The sequence below is a fragment of the Diprion similis genome, chromosome 8 (assembly GCF_021155765.1).
Source record: "Diprion similis isolate iyDipSimi1 chromosome 8, iyDipSimi1.1, whole genome shotgun sequence".
Taxonomy (NCBI): domain Eukaryota; kingdom Metazoa; phylum Arthropoda; class Insecta; order Hymenoptera; family Diprionidae; genus Diprion; species Diprion similis.
The window spans coordinates 3,791,518-3,813,290 of NC_060112.1; the positions used below are offsets into that span (position 1 = coordinate 3,791,518).

Below are 21,773 nucleotides of genomic sequence, written 5' to 3' on the forward strand. Positions count from 1 at the left end.
AGAGAAGAAGAATTTGTCACCGAATGGTTCACAAATATTGGAAAATATTTCAATTCAAATATAAATTAATTAGAGAAAAAAATTATTTTACAGACAAAAGATAATTTTAGGAAAATTCTTTCGAAAATATTCAGACCAAAGTATTTAAAAAAAATTTTTACCAAAATTCTTAACAACAATAATTGAATAATTCGATAAAATTATCAAATTTTTCTCTCCTTAGTTTACTTGTGTATTATCGATGTACGTCTACCGCAACTTACGCGTTATATCTGTGCATATGTAATTGTATAAAATACACATGACATTATATACCGTGAGCGTAAAGTGTAATTGTAAAAATGACGCTCTTGTTATGATACAGTAAATTATAATGGTCCGTGAAATACAGTTTGCATGATGTTACTTTTGTTTTTTTTTTTTTTTTTTTTTTTTTTTTTTTTTTTTTTTTTTTGTATTTTTTCTTTAAATTAAGCATTTATTGCACAATGATTTCGATTCATTTTCATTTAATTTCGGCTCTTCCTACTTGTTACGTCGGTATATTTTGTCGCATTTCAATCTTACACGAATCGTTCATTGATTATCATTATTATATTTTGTATGTATATTATTATATATTATACATATAGGTATAATTTATACTAAGTATGCGTATGTACTGTATAATTCTTATTGCTATTATAGTTATGTCACGAATGTATGTATAATTAACGCATCAGGAACGAGTTGGTTTTAATGCTCGCGGTATTTTATTTTATTCTTCTTAATTTTCCTTCGGTGCAACGTGAGATTGCCAGCATTTATCGACTTGTCGATAATTAATCTTCACAAAGCATCTATAATTCGCTGAGGGTTTGAAATTTCGTCGTCGTGTTTTCATCCGTAGATTTGCCAAACTCTAGGAGAATCCCTTGTAGTGGATGAAGAAGAATATTAGGAACACGGCGTAGGCTGTCGGAAACGTGATCCTTGCTATGACGTCGATCGTTTTTGCCACTCTTATAGGATGCGGCGGCTCCTTTTTTCTCACCTGCACAAAGCAGCACTACTCAGGGTCATTACAGTGTCGTTTCACGCAACATCTACACATTGAATCACATCTCTACAGCTACACACATGTGAACGTCATAGGGGAAATTATAGAGAAATTTTGCGTTTATTTTTAAGTTGGCAGCACTGCTTTTTAGTTCGGAACAATTTTATTCTCACAAAACCTCAATAACAGATTTTACAATTTCTCTATAATCGCCAGGTTCAGATTCGAGACAGTTGAATGGATTATAGATGAAATGGTTCAAATTTAGAATAAAATTCTTGTACCTGGGAACTTTTTTTATTCAATTGGGTTAGGTTAGGTTAGGTCACAGTCGCAGCAAAGCAACATGGCGCAAGGAAAATGATCAGCTGAGGATTTTAGTAACTATTTAGGCCCATGTTTCATGAAAGGAAAATTGATACAGAATAAAAAATATGTCGAAACTACTCTTTTCATATAAATACGATATTCGAAATGACCAAATCTAACCTAGCGTGATTTCTGCTGCTAGATGGCGCTCTTAAACTCTTTTTCTAACATGTTTTATTCTGAAATTTTCACACGAAATAAAGTTTCCTCGCTAAATTAGCAGAGAATTTCATTCGCAATTCGAGGTTAAAATACGTACGACAAGTAAATTGATATCTTCAACGCGTGTAATAAGGTGTGCAAATGAAAAATTCCATTAGTATCGTCAGATAAAATGTCGAAAAATAATTGACACATATTTTTCTTTTTTCAATTCAATATTCATTAACAAAGACATAGCACGTCGAATTCCACATGACGTCATAATATTGAACATTTTTCACTCTGTGATATACCTATATCTAAGCACATCGTGACGTCACGCGTCAATTTCAAACTGCTATATCTTTGTAAGAAAAAGTTGAATAAAAAAAAGAAAAAACACGTGTCAATTATATTTCGATATTTTATCCGACGATACTAATGGAATTTTTCATTTGCACACCTAATTCAAAGACTTTGACTTGCAGCTAAGTGGTGTTAGTAAGGTAATTGTATGTGTGGAAAGGGTTGATGCATACCTCGGCTGCACATCCGTTCGTTGCTGTGTGCGTGCATGGATTCGGTCCGCAATTTGTGCAGGTGACGATTTCATTCGGCGCCCCTCCTCCACCCCCTGGTACCGTTGCTCCGCCACCCTCCCGTTTCTTGTCGCCCTGTGACAGGGTCTCCGTGGCAGAAAATTTTATTTCACTGGAGTTTGAGCGATCCGTGATTTTTCAGTCGAAAAAAAATTTGCTCAATTTTTGCCTGGTTTCCATTTTTTATAATCAGTATCATGTTATCACTGGCCGAGTTTTTCTTCGTGTTATTTTTATTCGAAAAATCGGATCGCTCATTTGATGTTTTGTAACTATTTATCGTAAAGGTGTTTTATTTTTTTTTTCCGGATTAGGATTTTTTCGAAAAAATTCAACATGCCTTATTGTACAGATCCAATTATAATTTACATGCTGCCGCAGCATAGTATCTACATTTTTTTGGTGTTCATATATCGTACAGATGGAGATTTCAGCTTCCTTTTTCTTTTTTCTGCTAATTCAAGAATAGTTTGAATTTTTCAACTCAGGGTCTCATAATTCACGAGGAACTACGGATACAGAAATTTTTATAGCAAGCTAATATGAAAATTTTCAAAATTATTATTGACGTATGAATAAATAAAAATAAATAAATCGACAAAACTTTCTCCCTATCTGTAGGTATTTATTTTCTCATCAACAAATTGATTGGCTGAAGGGTAATCAAATTTGTTTTCTCACCAAAGAATATTTCATAGCTAATAGAAAAACTAAAAAAAGTAAAAAATTTTAAGTCAATTCTTCCTAACAATTGCCGATAATCTTATACTAAAGAATCCAAACAACTGGCACAAAATAAAATAATAATTTCGAATGTATTTGAATGTTCAATTGAACAAACTAATATTTCCGCACAATTTGCAGTAATAACGTCACCTAAATTTCCCGAAAAATGTCTGATCCTCAAATTGTTTCATGAATAATAAATACAGGTATATTTGTATATAGACATAAACACATTTTATTCTACCGATATCTTATGACCTGACCGATAATAAGAGTAATTTTATAAGACGTTGCAAATTCGATCCGTTCTGGAATAACTAATTCATTTGGAAGCGATGAATGATTTGCAAAAATAAAAAAAGAATATTCAATAAGCTATGGTTTTATATTTCAATTTTTTTCTTGCTAGTAAATTGTTTCTAGGTCCCTTCAACAAATTTTATGTCATACAATTTTGATCTGTAATTTGCACTGATAATAAAAAACTGGATCATCGTTTTTTAATTTTTTAACTAAACAGCTAAAATCGATCGACGAAGGTTAAGCCGTTAATTTTATGAAAACAGTGTTCTGTTTACTTGGAAAGTGCTTGCGAGTATTTTGTAATCTCTTATTATGAGATACTGATTGACTTAAATTTGAATCTTGAATACATCGGTTCGTGCATAAATAAATTATTATGGGTGGTGGAACGCCAAGGCGCTGCGTCACATTCAATTACAACTTGATCGATTATATTTCAGTCCAATCTGACGGGTAGCAGATTAACTTTGTATCGATCAATTTTTTTATCCTAAATAAAAACAACCTACTACTCAATTTGCATATCATGTAATAGTTTAAAGAAAAATAATAACGGTCCTCCTTTTGTTTTTTGTTTTCAAAAGAGAAAAAAAAAAAAAATTCATTTCTGATACTTTTTGTTACTTTTTGGTATTCAATTATTATGTTATAATTATTTTCTTAATGATTTATTTTGAATATAAAATTCATGAGATTTTATGCGGTAAGTGCAGACGATGCGTCAAAGTAGTAGTAAATAGATAGATTACACGGCAAAGCAGAAGTGCAGCAATAACTAACTACGTGCGTGTTTGTTATACCATTTTGGAAAAACGGATAGAAGAAAAGCAGAAATAATACGTACAAACTAAGCTCATTGTATGCAGGAATGCTAAGTACTCATATAATGAAATTCTAACATGCGATAATAAAACGATAATGGTTAATAGACTGCTGTAAAAGAAAACTGAGAAAGCAATAATTGACGGCCTAATTTTTCAATCAAAAGTCACAAACTTAAGTAGAATAAAATTTGAGAAGCGAAAATTAATGGAAAAGTCAATTAATGTAATTTATCGTGATCATTATTGTAAAGAAAAAATGTCGTCGCGTTATGCAATTATTTTGTAAATGTTTTAACCTGTTCATCAATTTTCTATAATTCATGCGATACATACGAAAAATCTGAGCAATGAAATTATAATTCGAATTAGTATAAAAAAAATATCACCCATTATTGCAACTATAATTTTTAATAAATAAGTAATTGAAAATAAATCATAATACTTGATGAAAAATTCAGTTCGTTTCGAGTCATGCAATAAAATAATGAGCCGCTGTGGCCTGTCCTAAGCGGATCAAAATAACAACTGGTTATGCGATTAGTGTTTTTTTTTGTTTCTCTAATTCATAACTTGACACCATTCCACTGCTGCTGGGTTCATAATTTATCGTTAACATAAATATGTATTTATTATATATGTATATATATATATATAAATTGGGGAATTCAATGCCTTTAATTAGTCTCAGATCCTCACAAACTGTGATTCAATTCTAAATATTTCAAACTGTATTCCTAGGTGTAAAAAATATTCTGATATAAAAGTCAAATGAATACTATTTTGTCATATTCTTCACTCATTCCTTCCCAAATTATATAAATAATATTGCGTCCAGTTGTCGCCATTTTTCAATTAATAAGAGGGATTCAATTTGAATGCAACAGTCGCAGATAAAATCGAAGATCGTGAGATTTTGAGGCTAGTAAATCTTGCACCGAATGCCCTATTTATAATGTATGATATATTATCTTCATGCGAGTCGTGCGTGGTGTTCAGAACCAAAAGGCATAATTGATAAATCATTATGTATACGTCGTAAAGGTTACACTGCCCAACTCTAGAGATCAGCAGTCAGGCAAATGCTTTCGTGATACGTTATGCATTAAGAAACACATACGGCAATACATAAAAAACAAAAAAAAAAACAAAAAAATGTATGTCTGCATGTATGTATGTATTGTATAAAGCACGGTTGCGCCATTTCGTATTACACCGTGATGTGAAAAGACTGACGAGAAAAAAACGAAGAAAGAACTTAGGGAAAGAGAAGAAAAATAATTCGACAGATACTTTCGAACGTTTTTACTATACAGGATGTTTTCTCCTTAGAGAAAATTTCTTTTTTTCGTCCAACTTTCACTGCTCATTTTTTATTTCAATTTTTGAAAATTCCTTAACGTCGCGGCGTCCCGGTCAAGGATGTAATACGGAATGTCGCGACTGAGACGAGGGTGAAAGGGGATCTTACCAGGGGGCTGGCCAATATTATGCCTATCCTGCTGAGCACCGCCGGGAGCCGCTGCAACATCACAGACACCAAACAAAGAGACTTACATCTCGCCAGCCTTCCATCAGCCAAATCACACTTAGTTATCTATCAACCTGTGTTCTGCAGACTTTTATCCTAGCCCTGATATTGCATTCGAATGTTAAGGGGCACCTTGATCGATTTCGACGTTGTCGTATGTATCTACAAACATCTAAGTCCGCGCATCTCAAACGCGAGAAAGAGCTTAACAGCCCCATTGTATACGAGATTCTGAACAAAAACAGTCCAATGAATTTTCAATGGATGTAGAAATGAAATGAAATCGAAATAGTAAATTCGTAAAATTCATGCTATTTTCTGATTTCTGCGTCAAATGAGAATTCGCTGGAGTGTTTTTGTTCAGAATTGCGTATGGAACTGGGCTGTGAAACCCTTTTTCACGGTTGAATTGCGTGGACTTAGATGTTTGGAGATATATACGTCAACGTCGAAATCGATTAGGGCACCCCCTCAAACTTAGATCCTTTATCATGATCCATTCGTGCTGTAAGACTTGTAATCTATTTTTGCACGCTCGAGATTTCACTTTGAACAGGAATTTTGAAAATTACTATTTCTTTGCACGATTATCTTTATTCGAATATTATTAAACCAGATGTGAAAAACATGTATGAAAATATTGAAAGAGAGTATAAATCTCAACTTGTTTATACTCGCCGAGGAAGAGAAAGTAAATTAAGAAAAAACGAAAGACATTTATTCCAGAAATCAAATTTTGTTAACAAGCGGGAAAATTAATCTCACCTTGCATCACATTTGAGTCCCTAATACCACGTGGTTAAATTCTACACGAACTGACACGTCTCAAATTTTTTTCTTGGTTCGATTTTTTAAAATCCCGTGATTGTTTTTTTTTTCTTTCATCTTCTTTCAGGTTAATTCGACTTTCTTTACAATAAGGAATAATTTTATGAAATTCTAAAACCCTTCTGAAATTTTTTTAATCTTCTGCGATCAATGCTTTTTGGAGCTATTTTGAAAATTTGACTATGGCTAACTCTGGCAATATTCTACGTCGGATGAGATCGAGTCGAGATTTGAGATGAGCACAAAAATTACTTTCGTCACAATTGTGGTTTCAACTTTTACAGGGGGATAAAGTTTTTCAAGAAAAGAGGTGAATATCGAAAAATAAATTAAAACATTATGTCAGTGAATTTACTTTGAGAAACGTGAAGTGTGACCATTTTTTTTTTCTTTCATTTTTTTTGTCAGTGACAATGAAATTTACTGGTAAAAGTATTTCATTCCCCAAAAGTGTATGAAAAATTATCGAAAAATTTCTAACATCACAGCAATAACACCCTGATAAAAAAAAGATGATGTTTTAGCTGTCATAGATTAAAATAGCATTACAGAATATTATTCATGCAACATAAAAAAAAAACAGTGAGGAAACAGTATAATAACCTAAGTACCTGCACTCAAATTTATGCTCACACACGTCGTTATAGATTGCATAATAGCAGTGTCGTAAAATATTGTAACAAATGACGAAGAAGATGGTTCGGAATCGTTATACCGGTTGGAAAAAAATGATATACATACATGGTATTATACGATAGTGTATGAACGCAGATTTCAGAAAAAAGTTTTCAATAATTGAATCGAATAAATTGAAAAGGAAGAAAGAAAAATAACAGAGCATGCGAGATATGCAGCCCTTTACAATCGAGATTGTGCGATGTATTTAAACCGTAGGATTCGATACTCGAAATTTGAATATATCTTCTAACTTCTGTATTAATTATGAAGAAAATGGAAGTAGATTTTTCTCAAGTAATTCTACGGTATGAGTGTCACGCAGCTTTCGTATACTCGAGAAGAATGATTGAAAAAAATGAAACAATATGACAGATGTAATACGTGAATTGATGCTGAAACTTTGCGACAAATAGCTTCAATTACAAACACTCTATTGTAAGGTATTGTATTATATACCTATATATAACGTATATTAATTATATAATATAATACGTACATTGTGCATCACACCAATATAATTGCAGGTGCACGAACGTGTTTGACATAACCGAAGGAAAGTGAGGGAGTAAAGAAAATTGTTAATGAACTGAAAATGTGTGGTAAGAAAAATAATGATCAAAAACCGACAAAAGTAATGAAACAAAACTACTGATTTCAAGTTACAGAAGTACATGATCCGGTGTGTACAAATACATAATATATATCGTGTATAATCAGAAGCGCTGACAACAATTAACGAGACAGAACAATTAAACAATTTATGAAACTTGAATGGATGTAAATAATTTTTAGAAAAAAGTTGACGAAAATAAGAAAGGAACCATAAATTTCGAAAAATATTACACAGCATTCAAGTAACGGCCATGATCATACGAGATGAATCTGTTTTGACAAATTAACGAAATGGGATATTGACTGGTGAAAGAAATATATAATTATTTTTTTTTTAAACTCTTTTTAGAAGTTCAATTTAACTGCGCGAATTCTTTATAAACATATTTTTTTTTTCTTTTTGTTCGTATTATGTTTCCCTCAGAAACCCTTTTAAGTTGTATATATTCGATAATTTAACTAGAAAGACTACAGATACGAGAGTCAATTGCAATTTTGACTTCTCGCAGAGTTTTTTTGTTTCAGTGAAACATATTGCATTGCGTCTGTAACTACAAGATATACGAAAATGTTGTTACGTGTGTATGGGAACCCAAATAATTTTATAACGGTTTATAGTACGGTATATTTTTTTCAGTAAATAGTCATGGTCTACACTTGCCTAATTTTACGCTATTGCATCGTTAATGTCCTGTATAACGCAATAGCTTACATGTAATTTATTCTTTTAAGGTCACGTTCGTAAGATGGCAGAGATTTTACACGACACAAATAACAAAATAAGGGAAAATTATTCAACGATAATTAATATTAGAGGATGAATTTTCTTTGAAACTTGTAAGAGACGGATAGATGGAAATTTTGAATATTGTAAATAATTTTCGCATCTTATAGAATTTACACGTGGCAGGTGTATTATGGTGCAGTTAACTTGAAAATTCACGATAAAATTCGTTGTAAACCCGTAAAATTCTTCATCAGTAAATAGGAGATCGCAATTATTCAAGTATACAATCTGACAAATAAAAAATAACAATTAAAAAAGTAAGCTTTTTTTCTCTGTTTAATTATTTTACGCGTAGTAAATTCTCGTGAGAATTTGAAAGTGATTAAAATTTAAAGTTCTACTTTCGAATCGGGAGGAATGGAAAATAATCTGAATAAATAAATAAACTAAAGATGTATCATGTATAAAAATATTCAAAAAGTACCTGGGTGACGGGATTCTCGCCTGGGCGGTAGACGACATTGTGAAGAGGCCGTTTCCTGCCCACGTAATTCACGCATACGAATTCGAGGAGGCTGGCGTAAATGAAGCACATGCAGACACCATCCCATACGTTCATCGCAGTCAAATTTGACACGACCGGAAGCGTCGAGCGGAAGCCATTTGAGGTTGTGAAAAAATTGAGCATCGTAGTCACCCCTGTAATATTGCAACAAGAAACAAGGGTGGGATTAAATGATTAATCATAGATTTCGATTATTATTTTTTCAATCAACCAATTTATCAAAGTTTCGTGTAATCCACCTATTAAACTGTTTTTTCGACTAATCGCAGAGCCTTAATGTAATCGAAAAACGGTCAGTCTGAAGAATTTTCAACAATTTTTCTTCAGCCTTTATTCACGTTTCTTCTCATATTTTAGGAAAAATTTTCTTTCATGATGCAGAGATTCCATTTTCGCGGTAAAGGGTGAATGTAAAAGAAAAACTCAAGTGTGCTCAGAACTCGGATATCGAATCAAGGTCACGATATGAATCTTTCCCGGTAAAAACCACGGGATTCGTAATCGCGTTATGTGCCTTCGGTTCAGGGTCCTGCGTGCGTTTCGTTCCATCGTTGAGAACTTAGGGGCTCATGCCAGAACGTCGCGAACGAGGTTCTCAAAGCGACGAAGTGGGCAAGTACGACGTTTCGTGTTCCATTTATATCGTTGAGCGGAATCTGACTCCTTGAGAAAAGCGTGCCCCTTGGTGCCCACCGTACGCGGATTACTCGGAAAGCATTTTTTATTATTATTCCTCCAGGTACGAGTGGGTCGATCAAGATAAGGAGCAGCTACTGGTACATGATTGAACCCCGAGGCTTGCGTCAGATCAACAATATGCGTGACATTATCGACCGCGGTATAAAGTCGCTCTGCTGACCCCACGCACATCGCAGCTGCTGAATTCCGGGTTGTTCGCCATTCAGCGGAGACGAAATTTTTACCGAAAGATTCGTGCCATCGTCATTTTTCCGAAAAAACATCGCTCGATAAGCTCGGAGTGTTCGCAACAATTTTACAACCGAAACAAAATCACAGGTGGAGCTCAACGGCAGCCATATTGATTTTTCGACCACCGTCCGAATTAGTCACGTGTTTCGTATATCCGGAGTACGTTTTCAGTAACGAGAGTTAGCCTTTCACTCGTATCTGTTTCTTCTTGTTTCTACTTTTACTCAGAGACGGAAAAACTCACCAATCATGACGCGCGCTGGCACCGCGTTCCACTCCAGCCAGAACGTGATGAAAGAGCTTGTGACCAGGATGATTCCGGGTATAAAGACGGTGGTGAAGTAGAAGGCTCGATCTCTCGTGAAAATGAGATCAACTTTCAAGCAACTGTAATTACCTAGATTACGAATAGATCAATCTCAATATTTCTTGTCAATCTTAGGATGATTACGTAACAAGTTTGTGACGTAAAATGCTTGCACTTCAACCTGCTACAACTATCTTTGCTCTTTTTGTTTCAATTTCAGTTTTACGTTATTTCTAGCTAATATGAACAGGTGAAGATTAAGAATAACACATGATTAATAATTTTTATGATTTTTGGAAATTTCTTCGGGCCACAGTCAACAACGTATATTGCACGACAATATATGTTTAATGTATTTGATGGAACAACTACGGCTGCAGGCATACAAAGCATCAACCTAAACATGTAAAAAAGGTTTTGACCAAAATCTAAATAAAGGTAATAATAATAACAATAATAATAACAGTAGCAATATTAGCGACAGTAAAAAAAAACATAACAGTCTCGATATTTTTTTTCTCATATCATTTGATCATTGTAACACAATAAATGTCTATATAATTACGTGTTAAATAACATATATTTGTTTTAAAAAGACTTTACAAACGTGTGCTGAAGTTTATCGCAGGTAGTAATAGAAAAAAATGAACTAAAAAAATTAATACTTGAATGAAAAAACGACGCCAAATCAAAGATAGAAATTAAGGGCCGAGGGATAAGGGTCAGGCGTTGGTAAGCTTGGTCCGGTTTTTTTCTGTTCAATTCTTGTTTAAAAAAAAAAATTCTCCTCCTGCGAAACTGTAAAACGATCTCTCTCTCTCCAGCTTCTACCATATGATATACGCGCTGTGTAACGCAATTCTCATCGCACGATAAATTTATAAAGTGTACCACATACATACACTGCATCGTTTAACGTCATGTATGTATATGTGCACATTGTATATACGTAGGGATCGGGGATAAGGCGGCTTTTTACCTTGTTCCTCAAACCTGCGCTGGCACAGCGAACACTTTGAGTCCCCAAATTCATCGAATTCATCATCATCCTCGTAGTCAGGTATCAGCTGTCCGTCAGCTGCAACATAACAGCTCCTATGTGCCTCCGACTCCCTAACGATCTTCACTCGCTTCCATTTTTCTCCTTGTTCTACTTGTCTGTTTTTCTTGTTTCTTTTTTTCAATTTACTTCCGGAAATTTCTTTTCTCTAATGTTCTAATCGGCTGAATATTTTAATATATATTCCATCGTTTGTAAGATATATATTTATAGATAGGTATATACAATGTGAATAGAATTATTCTTCCATTACTATTGTTATTGTTGTTGTTGTTATTATTGTTATTTTATTTCTATCAATTTTTTCGCTTTCACTATTCTACCACACCATCGCACTAGTTTCTATCTAGACCAAGCATACCAGCGCTTCACCGTGGTTGGATTTTTGCGAGTAATAGCGAATCCCACACAACAAGAAAATGGCGGATCAAATAATTCCGATAACTGATCATTTATTCACAAATTGAAAAGAAATTATTTTCTCTGTTTCATTCGGTCAAATAAAACATTTGCTTTCGGTATTGGGTACTTATTACAATGTACTATGCATAATGGATATAATGATTATCTGTTTGTATTTTTTATTTATACATGTTCATATGTGTGAATATGCTGTGTGTGTGTGTACATAATTATATAGGAGTACGTTGTACATATAAAAGTACATCAGTGACGAATCAAACCACGGCGAAACAAAATAATTTGTGATAACAAGAGAGATAAAAGGAGAAAATAATCGTATAATCTACAAGTAAAAAATCAACGTTTTTAAATCTAGAAGCACAGCCAAAGCTCTATATGATATGAAAGTATAATTTTTATGTAAATTGTATCGTATAATTTGCACCTATTATGTTTGTACTGTCATGAATGTATGTGCGTGATTATAAGACGTTGAAATAATGCTAGAAAACGAATCAGTATCATTGAATCAATATAATGATTACGTGGAAGATTGTTTTATTAATATCATTTTTTACTTAACGTATCCCAGTTACGTGAAATTTACGAAAAATTCTGTTAACTCCCGGAAATACGAGCTTTTCACTATCGGTAAATATACGCCCGTCACTCAAATCGCAAGATTTAATTTAAATCGATGATTCAATTACGGTATCTTCCGCTGATAACCACGTGCAGCAAATTTATGTCACAGTTTTTAGGTCTCGGAGAATGAGAAATGAAGAAATGCTTTAAGCAGCGTTAAAAACTTACGATGAATCTATAATTTGGAAGAATGAGACAAAAGGGAAATGAAAACTTTACACCAACTCGAAAAACGAAAGTTTCATCCCTTTCCTTTAAAATGACTGCTAAGAATTATAGATGGATGAATTTTTATTCACAAGGGGAGAGTAAGATGCTTGCATCACCGATTCGATCCATCTTTATTACACGTGTAGTTCATGACCAGAAGTATAACAGGTGCAAGTAGTAAAATGCGCTTCTCAGCAGTTTCCAAGAAATGAATTAAATTAATTATCAATTGATGAGTAATCAGAATTAAAAATTAAAATTAGTACACCATCAATTGTCAGCACCAATTTTCTGTAGCATAATAAAATATGCGTAGTTTGCGGCCAAAATTTGTTTGTCTGATGACAGGATACGTAAAGGAAAAAAAAATAGAGAAAATAAATTCACCGGCGGGATTTGACCGAGCGATCCCGCACCTACGAAACGGGGCTTTTTCCGCTGCGCCACGATCTTATTGTTAATAACTTGAGGTTCATGTAAAATGCACTAAAATTTTGATTATCAATTTTTATTTTTAAGTCTGACTAATAATCAATTGATAATTCATTTAATTAATTTCTAGGAACTGACTGAGAAGCGCATTTTACTATTTGCACCTGTTATACTTCTGATCATGACCTACACGAGTAATAAAGGTGGATCGAATCGGTGATGCAAGCATATTACCCTCCCATTGTTAGAAATTACAGAAAAATAATTCATTCTTTAACTTATTCGCGAGTACAGTTAACGAAATCTTTCACACTCCTGAATAAAATTATCGTTTTTAGAGAATTGATCTCGAAGGTGACAAAAAGTCATTCCTTTTAATTAATCTTAATTACAGATGCAGTTTGAGATAAAAAGCTAAGAGAAGATAGGAGCAAATAATTCGAAAACAAAAAAAATTTTGCAACGACGCTGGATACGCGAATTAAGTCTGGTTTCCGGAGCGGCTAGTTTAGCTTATTGATCCGCCCTCGGCATGTATATACTCAAATGTATACATATATATATCGCGTGCTACGTAGGTACGAACGTAGCCCAGTTTTTCGTAAAAATAGCCACCTTTGCCACCGCTCAGTGCGGAATTATTTATCATCTACAAACAACAGACAAGCTGTGAAATTTGTCGGCAACGTTTCAAATTCTGCAAGATTTCTAAAAAAATTTCCACGTTACAAAAATTTTGTGATTTTACATTTTTTTTAATTTTTTCAATGTTGTAATTTTGTAATTTTGTGAGTTGATGACTCGGTAACTATCCGATTTTATTATATCGGGTAAAAATTCCTAATTCTTCAGATATTTATGATCTCCAGGACACAAATGAATTAGAGAACCAAAGAATGTCTATTTCATTTGCGTCAGGGATTTTCAAGTGTGAGTAATGAAAAAATACCATCAACCACGTTTGGAATGAAAACTAAAACCGAAAAACATATAATTTCAAAGATAAAAAGCAGAGAGATATGAAAAGCGAGATGGGAGGAGGGTTTGGAGGAGAAGGAGGGCAATTTAAAGAAAGACAGACAAAAAGAGAGAGAGAGAGAGAGGGGGGAAGGAGGACTTTTTATCACTCACCCCGCCAGCTGGCTTTGATGGGGCAGGGTATGGTTCGGTTCTGAATGAGATATGCGTTCAGGGTGGTCAGGCTTGGGCTGGTGCGAAGGGTCCCTTCGTCGTTCTTCCAAACGTAGGTTATCGCCGTTTGCTCGTACGAAACTGGAAAGTTAAAAGCTCACTTCGAAAATCTGTCAAGTTAATCGGGTCTTTACAGGTCAAATTTTATCTAGGTATGGATATAAACCAAAGAAACTAAAATCAGTTGGTTTAGATTCTTTTCCAATTCCTAAATAATTAGAGATTTAAAGTACCTACTTCAGTTCATTGAAAACTACAACAAATATGTTATGCTACCCACATAGTTAAGATGTACATGAATATTATAAAATTACTTGTAGTTTTCGTAATTACTATTATGACTTTCAGGTTTTTGTAAACAAAATCAACATCGTTATTTCGGATTTCTCTGCTTCATAGTTATACAAAAATAATTATTACTATTATTATCCTAATTGATTTATGCGAGGAATCAATTGAATGTCACGAATAATTATAATTATAATAAAATTGCACAAAAACTTGATGCATTTGTACTTATGATAGATTGCGTAATTTTTTTTTTTACTTTTTTGTTTTTGCAATAAGTTATTGTTCCAACTTTAAGTAGTAAAAGTTCCGTGCAGAATTGAAACGTTGGTTTTCCTCTCGTTAAGAAATGCCGAAATAACACTTTTGCCTTTTCATATTTACTTGAGCGATTACGATCAATTTTTGTTTGTGCATTAAATCCGAAAGAATCGTCGATGAGTTAAAAAAAATCTCGAAATTTTTGAATTTGAAAAGAAGAAATTCATCTACTCCTGAAAAGTATTTGGAGAATTTTACAATAATGAAATAAAAATATGAAGTCCTTTGGTCGATCAAAGATAAAAAGAAATGCCATCGTTCCGTTGGTTTTTCATTCTGTTGCTATTGTTATTAGTTTTTTTTCTTGCCTAAATACTCTTATTTCGAAAATATCTTAATCAACTTGATCGTTTCCTTTTGGAAAAGTCATAATGCAAGACAATTGTCATCCCGCATTGATTGAAAAACTTTCATTGCTCTTACTGTGCACGACGACAATAATTTTGTATCGTACTAATACTATTAGTCTAAACGAATGCTCCAATTAATTGGCAAAAAATCAAGTCTGTATGACGTCGAAAACATCACTCACGCTTGTTAGTTAGTCGAACTCAAAGTCGAGGAGTGACCGATAGCAGCTATATGAAAAAAAAAAAACGATTCATAAAAAAGTAAAAATAATCCCTCTGAAACCCAACGCAGGCTTTCGATTGGTTCGGATATTCCCGGTAGGATCCAAGTCTGTTGGCTGAAGCGCTAATCTCAGTATCGAGTTACAAAATGTCAGCCTATTTGTCCCACGTTTCCCCCGTTTTGAGGACGTTTAGTTAAAACGAATCGATCCCTTCATTCGCCCCGTGTTTGGTTACTTGTCTATAGTTCGATTCCAAAGCTAATCGGGATGGGTTGAATGAGTGAGAGGGTGAATAGATAAAGTCCACAATTTCACGAGAGATAAGAGAGCGCTTGCTTTGGCACAACAACCCTCACGGTTTAGAGGGAAAAACCGAAGCAAGTCCTGTATTTATTCAACAAAAATCAGTTCGGTAGGCTACAGAGCGCAGAGTAATAAATTGGCTGGCGCATTCCTTATTAAAAAAATTCACCTAAATTGAATGATCATTCAGCAATCTTAATCTACCCTACCAAGTATGTACAACTCATCAACACGCCGCACTTCCGACTGTCACGTGGATGTGGGGTAACGGGGAGCGTCCATAATGGTTCAGGGCCGTGCAAACAGCGGTCCTGATTTCTCGGGGATCCAACGCTGTTGTGCTCAGGCGACAAGTGTGCCTCCGCGTCGACACTCCGCCTAGGAACGGGCACCTCAGGTCACCAAAAGGTGGACCCCGTTCCCATAACCAACCCTAAAAACGCGATCCTTAAAACTACGTGAGATGGAAAGAACTCGACACCCATCCGAGCGCGGGAAGAACGCGGTAATCGCACGCGCGGGCAGAATAAGGAGATTTAGCAGTACGTCCTACCTACTCGAGGGCTCGATTCTAAGTGAATCGCGCACGCGCGTGAGGCCGGGAGCTGCGCGCGCGCCCTCTAGACCCCGTTTGCGCACAGCGCGCCACCATGCGGCTGGGTACCCTCAACGTCACGAGGTACCAACGGGTCCGCAAGGTTTTTAAACTCGTTCCTGCATTGTTTGCCTTATTTATTATATATATGTATATTTATAACGTGTATATACTCACTGCTTTCGATGGCGAATGAACACATTGGATCGTCGAAGGGAAATATGTTGAGCCTACCCTGACACGAAAGTATGAGATGACGCCTGTAACAGATTGAAATATTTGTTCTTTCTTCCTTTACTTTCATGATCCAAATCGAAATTCGCTGCTTCGTGAGGTAAAGTTGTTTCTTAAGTCGTCCAATGTCTTTTGGAGTTGTGTTGTAAAACAAAACTTGATCTAGAAAGCTGACGTTTTTTTTTTTGTCTTCATCACAGTCTGTCGATGTTCGTCAAAGTCTTCTGAACGTAATTTTTACTACTTTAAAGTCTGTTAAACTCATTTAAAGATATTTGAAATTTTATAGACTCTTAAAGAATCACGTGAAGTGAATTAAACCAGTCAATAAATATCCTTCATATCCTTTTTGCATGCGTTTTGTAAGTAAAGCAATCGTTTCTGTGATAGTAGAAAAAAACACCAAAGCAAAGCCACACCCCTGAGTCCAATTTAACGCACACACACATTCCTAATGTCCAGAGCTTAGCAAGGATTGGACGGCTGAGGTGGGACAAGGGATAGTGATAAAATTACACACCTCATCAGGTAGTTCACAGTCCCGTTCCTGTATATCCTCAGGGCGAAGTGCACCGGGATTAGGGGATCCTTGAAGTCTCCATGCATAATGAAGTAGGTATCCGGCAGCCAGATATCGTTGTGGTGGTGAATTGCATTCAAGAACTCGTAGCTCGAACGATTGCTGTAACGCAGACGAGGGTCGTACCACTGCTGCTGCAGGAGGAACTCTACCTCGTATTTCTGCACCGATGGAACAAGGACGAAATAAGATTAAAACGGAAATGATCCATTCTCATACGTTACGGACTGGCGCTACATTATTGTTTAGAAACTGCAACCATGGGTTTGTAGAATTGCGTGGCATTTGTCTCTGCAACAATATGTTTTTATTGCTATGTTCGTCAAGGTCCTTAGAAAGTGTCACGAAAATTTTTCCAGTTTCATTTCAACAGTTTTTCTAAAAATGGTTACCTGAAATTTACCGTCAAGAATACGGAACTGTTTAGAAATTCATACACTTGGAAGTTTTCATGAATTTATATAGAAATCATAGTCCAGTCAAATTAGACGTAAAATCGATTGAGTTATATTATTCCAGCTCGCAGGTTGAGTTGTATTTTTAGTTTTTTTGTAGATGGGTGAGACCACAACGATCACGTACCCTTGATTTGTCTATTAAAAAAGTGACGGGTTTGGGGTCTACATTTTTTTTTAAAATGCAAGACCCGAAACGAAAGTTCCGCAAGTTCTTAGTTCGGCCTTTACTTCTAATCGTTTACAAGCAAAAATTCCATTACGCTAGATTTTTAATTCTCTTCGCACATTGCGTTAGATGAAATCAAGAAACGAAGTAGTGATTTTCGTTAGTTTTTCGAACCCAATTATTAATTTTTTATTCCGTCAGAACACCAAATTCATCACTTCTTTAAATAAGGGTGTGTTTGTCATCATCACATCTGTCTGTAAAAAATTAATATTTCTTCTATTCTTGTAAAAATAAATATTTCTTCTAATATTCTTACGGCACTAATTGACATTATTTAAATGAAATTTCAATTGAATAATATCTATGAAGATTAAAAACTGATTTTGATACTCAATTTTGTCGTATTCATTTAATAAATTTTATATGTAAAGTTTATTTTACAAGTGGCCGATGTAAATTGATCGTTAATAATTGCAAAAAGATTTCAAATTAAATAGTAACTTTTGATTTCCATACTACAGGGATGGCTGTAGAATTTCTTCGGATTCCTATGAAAAGCATTTTACGGAAGGGTAGGCAATTTTCGACATCGTAAAAGGACTCGTAACAGACAGTGAAATTACTTGTTTCGTTAAAATTCGTATGTAGTAGTTCAAATGTCACGAGAATCGATAAATCTTGAAACTTCGCTGACGTGATTATCACAAGTTCAATTTTAACCCCCAAAAAAATTCAAAACTTTCTTAAACGTTGAGAAAAAAAAAACGAACGCCCATAATAATCCTCGAGGCGATCGTTCCACTGGCAAAAACTAAATGCCGCCATGCTGTTAGACTCTTACTGTGATGATAAGAAAAAACATTAATCTTGTTCCCCCAACCCAGGGTAAAAACCGGATCTTGGTAGCGTCCGAACAACGATTCGTCCAATTCCGGCGAGCAGCCTTGTCCCTGGCCAACCCCACGTTCTGACACCATTTTGGCTTCGACTTTGATCGGGATTAAGTGCTCCTTCATTCCCATCGGACAAAGAGAATTTTCGGCAGGCTGCTACTGGGCTACTACTTCTACTACTACCACTTGGTGTCCCGACCTTCCCACTTCTTGTTCGACTCAAAAGAACTCGCGAGTGGGATTTCAACCTCGAATCTTGACCCCTCTTGATACTCCTTTCGAAGAGTCGGTACTCTCATCCCTATATTTCTTCTTTGTTCTCTCCTTTTATTTTGATTTTTTGAGTATTCATCAAATTCATAGATTCGCAAGATTTTAATAGCTCCAAGTTTGTAATACGAAAATAGAAAATAATGGAAGTACGATATCATCAGAAGCAACCAAAATCGATGTTTCGCTTCGAACCGCTTCAAGGTAGTTCAAAATTCGTCAATCTCACTCTGAGATGGTAGATTTTGATTAGAAGACTATTTTCTATAAATTATCAAAACAGATTTACTTTCCATGAGGTGAGATTCAAGATTGCGATTTGTGGACCAGAATCAAAACCGGTGCAATGTTGTAAAATTAAATAATTGATACCAACAGATAAAAGAAAATCCTGGTGAATATATAGAAAATAGTATCCTGAAAAAAATTAGCCATCACAGGGGGAAATCTAACAAATCTATAAAACTTTCTCAACAATTTTTAGTCAATTTGAAACAAAGCATCGATCTCTAAGTTTTTGATTTGCAATTACAATATCTTATATCATTGTATGTGTAAAATAAAACCGTCTTAACTTACAAATATGATAATTTTATAAATACTCTATGTACAACTATCCCCTGATAAAATTAATAAAGAGTATCGATTTTGGCCAATAAACCTTCTCAATTCTACCTTGCTCCGATTTACCATTAACTTCATTACGTGTATATGTATACGGTATTAAAAAATTACCAAGCTTGACTCGTCCGGCGAAGCCAGACTCAATAGCAGCACGCTTACGTTCACGGTCAGAGTGCCTGAAACACATCAACAAATTGACCATAAAATTTTTTTTCACGATGCTTTAATATAAATTGCTGCACCTGTAAATCTGCACACGTCGAAATAATAAAATTTTTTGAATGGCTCATCATTACCGAGTATTGCATGGAATTTGAAGAGCTATAAACGTAAATTAAATAAAAAAATCAATCTCATTCCACATTATTTTTATCTACAAAAGGGAAAGATCATTTTTACTCTCGACTTAGGTGAAAGATTCTTCAATTCTTATAGCACTTTTAGAATTCCATCCCACACTGGATAACAATGCACGTGGTAACCCCTCGGCTGACGTCTCGACAGGTCTTGAGCACCAACGTGGAACAAAAGCATAGAAGACAGTAGCAGAGAGATAGAGGGAGAAACATTGAATGGGGGAGTGAATTTTATCTTTGAAAATTTTTGCGGAAGGGCGATCGAGCAACTTGACTGTAAATAAAGCTTTCAGATCCGTGTCTTGTTTCAAGTGGTATGTACAATATCTCAACGACACTCTCGATCACTCTAGCAATGAATTATAACAGGTCTCGACGTGAATTCTAAGTGTCTTTTTGTCTCTCATATTCTCCTTCATTACTCGCCGTTTCGTGCTTACGGATCTTTCTGAAATAAGAACTTCTAGTCTTGAAGTTGCGATGATCTTTCATCGGAAGTTTGACAAAAAGATAAAGAAAATTATATCATTGCTGAAATGACTATATCGAAATTCAGTTGCTCTAGATCACTTCAATTCATTGATGGCGTACATAGCAATTACGCATAATTACATACATAGCACACATCGATTCTTCACGTAAGATAATATTACGCGGAATCTTTATAATTCTATGGAGAATCCGTAAAGATGTAAATAAAACAAATTAGAAGAATTTTCTGATCATAATTGTGGTCATAGCTATCATATAGATATATGTGTGTAAAAATTGATTAGAATTTAGATTTATTTTAATGGTTCAGAAAACGTATTAGGCAATCTAAGGAAGACCAGACAAATACCTCAAAGTTTTCACCAAGTTTTGGTACGAAATTTATCCCAAAAAATTGTTAACTTTTATAGTTATGCGAAATTCCGATCAATGGATCGATTTGATCACGTGTCGTCGCTAATTAAATTTTGACGTACCAAAGATCATTACGTATAATAAATACCTCCACCTTATAAATACGGTAAAACTACAATATTTATGCATGTATAGCTGAAGCTGGAAAGCTGTAACAACGCAAAGCCATTTTTGCCATGCCGCAGTGCGCATGCGCAGCTCGTTAACAAGGGATCGAAGTTCGGAATAGCTAAACTCATTACTGGAACGAAAGTCAAACACTGTTCACTCGCCACTACATCATGTCTCGAATTAGGCAGCTGAAATGATTCTTTCCCTCAAACCCTCGTCAACGTTTGAATAAAAAAAAAAATTATTATACAAGCCATATGTTTGCAGAACATCAATGCAATCTACTATAATATCCTATAATACTTGCTCATACAATATTCAATATATATATATAAATTTATGAAGGTACCTGTGATGTAACAGGTATAAACAATGTATTCGTTGGGCGCATGTGAACCAGCCAGAAACGAAGAAATTTCAATATAGTCATTAATAACAAATGTCATCGTTTCATTCAGCTATATTTTGTTGAAAAATCATTTTTTTCGTGGCTGATTTACCGAGCGAGAGGAAAGAGACACTCGATTCGGTTGCGATTTCGATGATCTTCTTTTATTAAACACCGTTTAGTTGCGAATTTAATGACGATACTTTACGCGAGTTAGATAAAATCATTCTGCGGACGAAAAGTGAAGAAATAAAAAATCGACAGGAACATAATTCTGCCGCAATTTTCATACAAAGAAATCTAATAGTTTTCTGTTTTTATGTACTTTCTTGCTGGTGGATGATGATGAGAAGAAAAGAGACGAAAATATGATGGATACGTGAGGAAAGTAATGTTCGACTTAGATATAATGTTCGTTTTTTCTCAAAACAAAAAAGGATTAATTCACTGTATTAATCGATCATTGTTAAGTCTCTCTCGAACTTGAATCGTACATAGACAGCCGATGGCTAATTGGACCCGACGTTGATTATTGGTAACTTTAATGGAATTACACTTTTTCCTATGTCTAACGGTTCTTATATATC

The 21,773-nt window shown here is 34.7% G+C and overlaps 1 protein-coding gene across 15 annotated transcripts in view; it reads right to left on the reverse strand.

Moving 5' to 3' along the window:
• Positions 1-454: 454 nt before the first annotated feature.
• The window catches only part of LOC124409983 (glutamate-gated chloride channel), a 75,006-nt gene continuing 53,687 nt past the window's right edge, over positions 455-21,773 (reverse strand). For 3 of the 15 annotated variants that reach the window (XM_046888025.1, XM_046888030.1, XM_046888019.1), the window contains 9 exons: positions 19,537-19,601; positions 16,952-17,172; positions 16,375-16,457; positions 14,057-14,197; positions 10,114-10,266; positions 8,859-9,073; positions 5,470-5,520; positions 2,089-2,223; positions 455-1,048 (listed from right to left, as the gene is read on the reverse strand). In XM_046888025.1, the coding sequence (XP_046743981.1) occupies positions 902-1,048; positions 2,089-2,223; positions 5,470-5,520; positions 8,859-9,073; positions 10,114-10,266; positions 14,057-14,197; positions 16,375-16,457; positions 16,952-17,172; positions 19,537-19,601 (1,211 nt within the window). In that variant the 3' untranslated portion in view covers positions 455-901. Of the gene's footprint in view, positions 1,049-2,088; positions 2,224-5,469; positions 5,521-8,858; positions 9,074-10,113; positions 10,267-11,155; positions 11,255-14,056; positions 14,198-16,374; positions 16,458-16,951; positions 17,173-19,536; positions 19,602-21,773 lie in introns of all 15 variants that reach the window. The other 12 variants (XM_046888021.1, XM_046888017.1, XM_046888028.1 and 9 more) reach the window with 9 other exon arrangements.